At 40.4% G+C, this 10,523-nt stretch overlaps 1 protein-coding gene across 1 annotated transcript in view; it reads left to right on the top strand.

Annotated features, from left to right (window-relative positions):
* The first annotated feature begins 57 nt into the window (after positions 1-57).
* Positions 58-10,523, top strand: part of LOC140748744 (adenosylhomocysteinase-like 1) — a 52,212-nt gene continuing 41,746 nt past the window's right edge. Inside the window, exon 1 of the mRNA XM_073081604.1 lies at positions 58-691. Within this exon, the coding sequence (XP_072937705.1) occupies positions 454-691 (238 nt within the window). The 5' untranslated portion in view covers positions 58-453. The remainder of the gene's footprint in view (positions 692-10,523) is intronic.

Genomic DNA, 10,523 nt, shown 5'->3' with positions numbered 1-10,523 from the left:
GTAAAATTTACCAAAATACCGGTTCAATCTCAAATCGATCGAAAATGACATTTCTATTTCTGCTTCGGGGACTGAAGTGCGCGGAGGGAAGAGCGGTTGATACGCGATTATGTGAATATTATTTGGTATTCAATAAAATTGAATTTATATCCCGTTCTGAGATGCACGGAGGTGCTGTAAAATCTAATTCAGTTCTAGTGTATAAGCAGTGCCATTGAACGTGCCCTGTATTTTGTCCGTTTGCGTTACCACTGCGTTCGTTCGAATTGTTTTTATTATTGCCAATATCTATTTCTAATCGTCTTTCCCTTCGTGTTTTAAGCGTTCAAAAAATCGAATACCATCTCGCCTACCAATATAAGTTAACGTAACGTGGTATTGCGTTTAATTTTGACAAAAAAAAATAAAGTTGAAAACGTGATTTCGCAGACGCGTTTGCGAGAGTTAGCCATCATGTCTGAGGGCCAAGGGGAGCATAATCATCGCAAGGAGAGCATTTCGGGTGCTAACGTGCCCAGCGACAGTCCTGTGACTGACCCGGGGCAGGTGCGTGGGGTCACCACGGAGGTTTCTGGCGCGAAATTCGAGGGTCAGCGTTCGAAGTCCAGCGCGATGAAGAAGTCCGCGCGGTACCGCAGCCGCTCGCTGTCGGCGTCCTCCGCGGACTCGTACAGCTCCACTTCGTATACAGGTAAATGTTTTTGTGAATTATGGATAAGGGAAATAACCTCAAGAGCTGTAGACATGCCCTTAGATTTAATAAGTCAGTATAAATCAAAATCAAGTAACACTAGGGCTCTGATGCACTTGTAGACTGAAAAAATACTTATGGGATAAGAAATGGATATTAAAATCTCACAAATAAAAAATAACATTTCTGTAACATGTGGAGTATGTAACATTCACCAGATAATTTACGACATAAACGTTGTTTAAAATTATTAAAATTACTTAGTATTAATCCATAATCTGAGACCATATAGTTGCCATAGTTGGATCATTAACTTGGATTAAAAAAAAATATATGTTGTCATGTGCATATGTGTGATATTTGTCAGCAAAGGCCAGTAGCCACCCGTCATTCCTGTACCTAAACCCTACTCGCTTCAAAAGGAGTCCTTTGCCCAGCAATAGGACTAAAATTAGTTCTTTATACTAGTGAAACGCTTCTTTTTCTAATTGCTGTAACATTTCGTTACAAAAATACTCATAAAATCTTATTGTGCAGAATTCGAATCGACCAATTAAAAGATTTGTAGCGGTTTTTGATTAACTAACAAAAAGTAATGTATGTCCTTAACAAATTCTTTGAATAAAACTGTTATATGTATTATGATTATTTCCCATTGTTTACTTTTTAAGCTTGATTTACAATTGCACTACTTAAGTAATTATGTTGTAGAAGTAAATAGGTATGTAGTTCATCTGATATAAGTTTAAAGGTGGTAGAACTCTTTGTGGTTCGACTCCGGCAGCACCACCGCCACACCTATTTCTACCTAATAACAGCAGTGTTAGGCGCTGCTGTGTTCCGGTTTGAAGGGTGTGGTAAGGGAGACATACTTTTTCGAGGCGTTCCAGCTTAGTCCTCAGGGGTAGCGGCGCATTTGTGGCCGACCTCAGATAGGAATATCTAATCCTATCTGGGGCTGATTACAGATGTCCATGGGCGGCTGTAGCCACTTACCATCAGGTGGACTGCATGCCCGTCTGCTGCTCCTATGTTATAAAAAAAAAGCAGATTTATCAATAGTACAGTCAGCGTCAAACTTCTAGTCTGCTCTGAAGTTGTTGCATGCAGGACTAGTCAGAGTCAATGCGGTCGAACACAGCCACAAGCATAGCAACAGTAAGCGAGACTACATAGCTGCGTTAGCTATGTTTGAAGGTGGTAGAACCCTTTGTGGTTCGACTCCAGCGGCACCACTGCCACACCTATTTCTAACTAATAACAGCAGTGTTAGTCGCTACTGTGTTCTGGTTTGAAGGGTGTGGTAAGGGAGATAGACTTTTCCGAGGTGTTCCAGCTTAATCCTCAGGGGTAGCGGCGCATCTGTAGCCGACCTCAGATAGGAATATCTAATCCTATCTGGGGTTGATTACAGATGTCCATGGGCGGCAGTAGCCACTTACCATCAGGTGGACTGCATGCTCGTCTGCTACTCCTATATTATAAAAAAAAGCTATGTACATGCAGGCAAGAGCTGGCAGTGGACATGCACGGTCTTCATCCTGCTAATATCTGCAATTTGCTGTTGCTATGCGACTTGCTTCTATGTTCAGAGCTGCCTAGAAGTTTGACACTAACTCTACCTTGTCTAAGGGTGGCTACTCATTTTTCTTTAAAATATAGAAGCAGTAAACAAGCATGCAGTCCACCTGATGGTAAGTCACTGCTATGGACATCTATAATCAATCCCAGATAGGATTAGAGTACTTTCCCTGAGGACTAAATTGAAATGCCTTGAATAAGTATGTATCCCTTACCACACCCTTCAAACCAGAACACAGCAGCGCTTACCACTGTTGTTATAAAGCAGAATTAGGTGTGCTGGTAGTGTCTCCGGACTTTAATAACAAAGATTTCTTTTATTTTCTATTGTATACCTGTTGTTTTAATGTTGATTAACAAATTAAGCTCTTGATTATGCACGTTGTGCGTTGCGCAGCAATCACCAGAGAAGTCTGACGCGCAAGGGATTCCTGGTTCTCTCCCCGGCCAGACAATCCTTACTTCCTTACTAATATCATAAATCCGAAAGTAACTCTGTCTGTCTGTCTGGTTGTCTTTTCTTCACGCCCAAACCACTGAACCGATTTTAATGAAATTTTGTATAAAGATAGTCTGAGACCCGAGAAAGGACATAGGATAGTTTTTATCCCGGAAATCCCACGGGAACTAGGGATGGCGATCTAATATCGATTAATCGGAGAATCGATCTTTTGGACCCAAAACATCGATTATTTTAATTGATATTAGTAAGTATTGAATCGTAAACTATGCATTTGATCAAGTGATGATCTTTAGCAAAGTTGAAGGTACGAATTTTCAGTTTTATGTATGTTAGTATGTCATATTATTTTCTTTTAAACGCGGGCGAAGCCGCGGGCAAAAACTAGTATCTAAATAATTAATATAGGTAGACTGTAGGCAGTGATAGCCTAGTGGTTAAGAAACTGGGCCTCTTGATCGAGGCGTACAAGTTCAAATCCTCTGATCTTTACAATTATTTGCATATTAGAAATTTATTATCATTCGCTTAAACGGTGAAGTATGTGAAAACCAATACGTACTTGTCCAGCGTGGTGGACTATGGCCTAATCCTTCTCATTCTGAGAGCAGACCCGTGCCCAGCAATGGGACAGTAATGGGTTGTAGATGATGATGAATTTAGGTTTTTGTTCTGTTTTTTTCAAAAGTAGAACTATTTTTATTTATTTATTTATTTATTTATGCACACATGATAATTCATACAAAAGACTTATAAATAAAATGTCGTGCAAAGGTACTGCTTATTCCTAACGAAATATCTTCCAGCAGACCTGTAAAAGGAGATGGGTTAACAAATGGTGGATATGCGCGCACGAGACTGTATAAAGATATGTTATTATATATTTTAATCATACATTACATACATATAATATTGAATAACGCATGGAATGATATTTAACCTATAAATAAACGTACATATATAGATATAGTTACATAAAGAAAACGGTGTATAATGATTTGATTCATACTCATTTTGCTAAGGAGAAGTAGTGTTCTTTTACTCTCTTTTTAAAAGTTGATATGTTCTTAGACTCTCTTATGTTTGGTGGAAGCGAATTCCACAGTCTGACTGCATGAACAGTGAAGGATTTGGAATAGGAACTGGTTTTATGAGGCGGGAAACGAAGGAGAGATTTTAGGTGTGTTCTACAAGGAGCAATAGCGGGACGTGCATAGGAGAAACGCTCTCGCAGGTAAGTTGGGGATGTTGGGCTGTTAAGGATATTAAATAGCAAACATAAAATTCTGGTGTTTCTGCGAAGGCGGATTGGGAGCCACTTGAGATCCTTGCGAAGATGAGAAACATGGTCGTACTTACGAATGCCAAAAATAAATCGAATGCATAGGTTTTGCAAGCGCTCAAGTTTGTTTAGTAGCTCCTCTGTAGCATCCAGATAGCAGGCATCAGCGTAATCTATGATAGGTTGAATTAGAGTCTGAGCTAGAGTAATTTTAGTTTTCAAGGGCAATACACCTTGGAGGCATTTTATCGAATGAAGGGAATAGTGCACCTTCCGACTGACTTCATTGACGTGAGCATTCCAAGAGAAAGTGGAATTAATTACAAGCCCAAGATCTTTCACTGTTTCACTATAGGGTATAAGCGAACCATCAACATTTACTGATGCCAAAGTTGTAAAATCTATGAGACTGCCAATTATAATGGCCTGCGTCTTGAGTGGGTTAACCCGGAGACCAAAGGACTTGGACCATTCAACCACACGACGTATGTTATCGTTCATGGAGGTGATGGCCAAGTCAGTTTCTGCCGCGCTGAAGTGAAGGTACAGTTGCAAATCGTCAGCGTAAAGATGGTATTTACAAGAAATTACAGAACTGATAGAATTAATAAACAATGAGAAGAGTAATGGAGAGAGAACGCCACCCTGAGGCACACCCGCATGCAATTCATATGAGTTCGAGAAAGAATTATCTACACGAACACGTTGCGAGCGGCCCCGAAGATATGAGTCAACTATGTACTTAAATGAATACAAGCTAGTATATGAATACCCCTATAGTAATCTCCCAAATCGCATTCAGTATTGCTAAAAGTAATATTCCGTACCATTATGGTGTTGTTATGGTAAACAGAACATTTACATAGCATTATCATAATATTGTTCGCTTGTTATAATCACGTCTATAAAGCCATGCAATATTGAGTTAGGGTTCCACAACATGCGGATAATATTTAGGGCTCTTTCTTGTCACGGGGTTGTGTTCGCGTGATAGGAAAAGTTTATACGAGCGACGAGCGACGGCGGCTGTCGTCAGCGACAAAATAAAACACGATCGTAGATCGACGATCTCACTTAGTCGTCGGTCCTGATAGCAGGCGGCGACAGCTGACGACTGTTGTCAACTGTTGTTGCTGCTGCGGTCATCAATGACAGTTGTTGACTGCCGCTTTCTTTAGTGATAGTGTTTTGTCGTCGGTCGCTGACGACAGGTGGTGGCAGCTGACAACTGTAGTTGATGGACTGTCGTTGAAAGTCGTCGTTAGCAGCGGTAACGACATTTGAAGACTGTTATCAGCGTTCGTATCAGGGGCCGCCCTAGGATGCGAGCGGGCGACCACACGTGGGCGTCGTCATACGAGGGGCGCCGAAAAACACCAGAGCGTCACATTGTAGTTAAGAGGCTTGTTAATTGAACGGCTACTTAAGCTACATGTGAGTTAAAAAAAGTCGCCAAGACCTAGGGGGAGTTGCCCCTGTAGTTCTGGGACCAGGATAGGGCTACGGTATCCCCTGCCTATCGTAAGAAGCGACTAAAAGAGGGCTTCTGGGGTAGTGGGCGGCAAGAGTGGGAGCTCGAACCGCAACAGATACCCCGGGAAGGACGGCGGTATGTGTGGCCGCATGCCGTTGTACACACCACAGGATGTGGCGAGCTTATGCTCGCCTGGGAGGAGCCCGATGGGGCAACGCGCTTAGAGGACTCCGGTTGCGTTCCCTGGAGATCCCAGAATCCTCTGGGGAGGTTTTAGTGCGGTAAGAATCCCACATAACTTCGTGTCGCTCATAAGGCATACAAAAAATAAGAGCCTAGGGAGTGTAAATTTTTTGCTAGGACCCCAACTGGCTCGTATGTTAACTCGTGTACGCTCGTATACTGCCTTCCATACTCGCATGCGTGAATTAATCCGCTGCAGTATCCGCGTCCCGCGTGTGTGTTGCTTACATGACAGGAAACGTATCTGTAATGGATGTAGTAATGTAGGATGCGAGTGCAAGGATGAGGACCGCATGCGAGCACAAACCCGCGTGATAGGAAAAAACAATGTATGTTGCATGTAGTACATGAAATAAAATTTCTGTTCTATATAAAATTACTTACTGATGCCCATGGGCGGAAGAGACTTAAAATCAGGTGGATTGCATGCTCGTTGGCTACCTCCTATAAAAAACGATACAGTTGAAATCAATATACAAGTGAAACCCTAATCCTCCGTTTACCCTCCTAAATTTAACCCGCGTTTCCACCCCTTTAACAGAATCCATACAAACATTCCTATTGTCCTTAGAAAGTTTGAAAAATGTTTGTAACTTTATGGCTGCTTCGAATTGCTTTTTATAACTTTCGTGTTTTTATATAATATAACTTTGTAGCTAGCACACGTGATGTTGTCACGTTGTAACCCCTTTTTGTCGCCTTTGGGGATGTAAAAATATTTGACCTTTTAGAAGAATTCCCGTGTTCAACTTAATCGATTTTTTGATAAGTTTTCGTGAGATGTTTTTAATTATATAGGAGTACCAAGCGAGCATTCCACCTGAGGGTAAGTGGCTACTGCCGCCAATGGATATCTGTAATCGACCCCAGATAAGATTAGATTCCTACTTGAAATCGGCCACAGATGTGCCGCTACTGAGGCCTAAGCTGAAATGCCTCGGGAACGCCTTTCTTACCACACCCATCAGACCAGAACACAGCAACGCTTAACACTGCTGTTATAAGGTAGAAATAGGTGTGGCGGTTGTGCCGCCGGAATCGAACCACACAGGGTTCTGGTACCTTACTAAAACGGCACACAAATGAAGGGACACATTTTATACGATACGCTATCTTTTTTTTTCTCAATCTGAGATCGGAGTTGCAATCTTGCCTGCAATAAATCCGCTCGTTCATTTGACCTTAGACAATCAATTTGAACTGTGCAAGTGTGGAGATGGCTTACTCTGGTTTATTGTAGCTTGGGGAGGTTTCAACCGCGTTTAAAGGGTAAATGCTTTGGAGATTTAGGTTTTTTAAGCGAAACCCCAATTCGTTTTAAAAAAAATTATCCTTTAAATATGTAGCCTAAGTTAATCCTTATAATATCAGCTACGCCAGCTATACCAGTGAAAGTCTCGTCTAAATCGGTAAAAACAGACAGATAGAGATTTTTTATATATAAGTACTTTTACTAGAAAGCTAAATGTCAATTTTCATAAAGTTTACTTCAAAGTCGGTGGACTTTCAAACAAGCTTTCAACCCCCGTTTAACCCCTTTAGAGGTGGTTTTTAGCTTCATAAAACTCTGCATTGTTTAGTCAATCGTTCGATGCGTTATCTGATTTTTTATTCAATCTAAGATCTGAGTTGCAATCTTGCCTGCATTCAATCCGCTGAGTTGACCTTAACCAATCAATTTGAACTGTATGAGTGTGGATATGGCTCTAGTTTATTGTTTGTTTGAGAGTTTGGAATGTTTGATGGATTTTTGTTTGATTTTAAAAATGTTTGTTGGGTGATTGATTATGAAAAAATTGTGATTTATATTTAAACTTCTAGAAATGTTTAAACTTGGAGTGACGTAGTATGACGTCAGTAACCAATGTGAGATATTGTTATTTGTTTTCTGAAACACAGAACATATTTTAAATGATATTTTTTATTTATTAAGTTATTATAATATGTTATGGTGGTAAGAACCCTTCTGTTCCACACCACCACAACTGGTTCTTTGGTGATAAGGGCAAGGGAAATTTGACAACTTGTGCATAGTAGAACCTGGTATTTTGATTGTAAGGCAAATCATGGATAGATTCATTATTAATAACGGGCTTTATTCTATAGTAGCCGCAACGCAACCCCAGATAGAAAATCAATCCTAATTTTACAATATAATTATGTAATAAATAATTTATTTGATGTATATTGCTCCTATTTTCAGTTAAAAATTATTTTAATTAGTAATAAAAAAAATGATTATGCAAAATAAATATTAAGTCGTGCTTTTTCTCAAGTAAATATTTGCAAAGAAACCACAAGCGAATCGCACGAAAATGACAACTTCATACTTAGTTACGTAAGATGTCGTGATTTTCCGTCGTTAAAGTTCTGTTATAAAAAGATGTCGTATTTTTCCGTTGGTAGCGTTTCGTTTGTATTGATTTTGTTACCCTACCCTTCAGGTGGACAGGTTATGTCATGACCCGCGTAGACTATAGGTAGGATACGGTTCTGGGTTTGATCATCCGGCTAAGCAGATGCTTACCTGCCTACATACCGAAGGTACTAGGTTTGATTCCCTGTCTGACAGACATCTAGTTAAATGAACGATTTCGATGAAACGCACAGTTCGGGGTTCGATCACCAGTTAGATCTAATTCCACCTAACTCTTATTATTAATAATTAATCTATCCTTACCTTCTAAGTTAATTTGACAATTTCTAGTATAAAGTACCTAAGCGTCAAATGTCGATCTTTAGTAGGAGAAGCATTGGATAGATTGGTTATTAATAACAAGCGTGGATGACGAACTTAGATTTATTTGATATGTAGAAGATGCTATCCTTCATTAGATAAACTAAATAATTTTAGTGAATTGTTTATTGTTTATTTATACGTATTGAACTACTAACAAAAGTACATGTTATTTTACGAAGTAACTGTATGGAGACTTGAGTTTCTAGTGTTAGTTAAATGAAATCCCATTTATAAGTAGTCACAGCATGCAATATTTTATAGAAGAAATACATAATTTCAAAAAAAATAATTGACGGATTTTTCCGGAATAATCTGACAATTTAAATCGACGGAAATTGACGTCTTTTTGCTTTTGATTTTTTAATCACACATGAACATTACAAACACCAGTCACCCATGTTCTGAGGGTTCTGAGTTCGATTCCCGGCCAGGCATTATTGCTATTATGCTAAGCTGTGGTACATTCCTTGTGTCACGAAATCACGAGATTCTCTTATGTACATTTCCTATTTTACATACATATTTGTATATTTACCATCAAACAGCCGAAAATCTGTAATAATATTAACTTTATGATAAAAGCCATAATGCGCATTGCTGTATAATAAGTACGCTAATAATTTCAAAAATAAGGCCCCGTTCACACTATGCGTTTTTCGCGAGCGGTTAAACCGTTAATCGGGAAAAGAAACGCTTATTTCTAAATTGAAGTTGATCAATACACGGATTAATTATTTAAATTTAAATTTTATGAAGATTTTCTATACTAATATCCCCTCAAGAATCTTGTTGAAGTAGAGCGTGATGGAGGCTCTAGACTACTCTTAGCTACCACTGTATATGTGAAAAAAGTTGAAAAGAGTTGCAGCTAAAAGGTCGTGGAACGACTATGGGCATAAATTTGTAACTATGGGTAAAAAGAGTTGCTGAAGGATAGAACCTGTATGGTTCCACTGGGAAAGTATTACCGTTTCACCTATTTCTAACGTGAAGAAGTCTGCGTTTCAGTGGAAGAGTATAGATGCCGGCTGACTTACAAGAGGTGACAATCTTGGTCCTCAGGAGTTGCAACATTTCTGTGATCGGCTTCAAGTCGAAATCCTGTTTTATATGGAGTTGATTAATAATTTCTATAGGACCTTTTTTTTTTGTTTGCGAGGGGGAAACCTTCAAAAGGTACCCGACGACGTGGGAGCGACGCCGGGTTATGTGGGATTTTTACCGCACTAAAACCCCCCCCGGTGGCCGTCCTCGGCGCTTGGTGGAGAACTCCGGGATCTCCGATGGAACACAACCGGAGTCCTCCGAGCAAGATGCCCTAATCGGGCTCTTCCCTGGGGGAGCAGTTTACGCTCCTCCCAAGTGTTTGTAGTGTGTGTAGTGTTTACAAAGGTATGCGGCCACACACACCGTCGTCCTTCCCGGGGTCACTTACTGGACGGTTCAAGCTCCCACTCTTGCCGCCCGCAACCTCAGAAGCCCCCTTTTAGTCGCCTCTTACGACAGGCAGGGGATAGCGTAGCCCTAATCTAGTCCCGAGACTACAGGGACAAATTTCTATAGGACCTAGGGACCATAAGGGGTCGTATCATAAAGGGTACTGCATTTTCGTTTTATATATAAGTCTTATATACGTACAAGGTTTTTATGTGTATCTAAACCAAAAAACCGCATGTCATCTGCCCATCAATACATCGACAGTTTTGAAGAACCTCTTTGAGCGTCTAAAAACCGTCTGCATTTAAAAGCCTAGTGCGAATGTAGCCTTAGCTGCCGAATTTGCATCGATCGCGGTTCAATGACTTCGCCAAGAAGTCACGAAGGTCAAAGGTCATTCCATTAGGTACCGCTTGGTACTCGTGTCTTGTCTTGTCTATTTCTGTTTCTTCGGATGTCTACGTCAAAGTTTATAAGGTGGTAGAACCCTTTGTGGTTCGACGCCCGCAGGCTTAATGCCACACCTATTTCTGCCTCAAAACAACCGTGTTGAACGCTGCTGTGTTCAGGTTCAAAGGGTGTGGTTAAGGAGACATACTTTTCCGAGGCGTTCCA

The sequence above is a fragment of the Epargyreus clarus genome, unplaced genomic scaffold (assembly GCF_041222505.1).
Source record: "Epargyreus clarus isolate Ecla_fem2 unplaced genomic scaffold, WU_Ecla_fem_2.2 ptg000016l, whole genome shotgun sequence".
NCBI lineage: Eukaryota > Metazoa > Arthropoda > Insecta > Lepidoptera > Hesperiidae > Epargyreus > Epargyreus clarus.
Note: the sequence above shows the minus strand (reverse complement) of the source record. Positions and strands in the feature narration are given on the sequence as shown.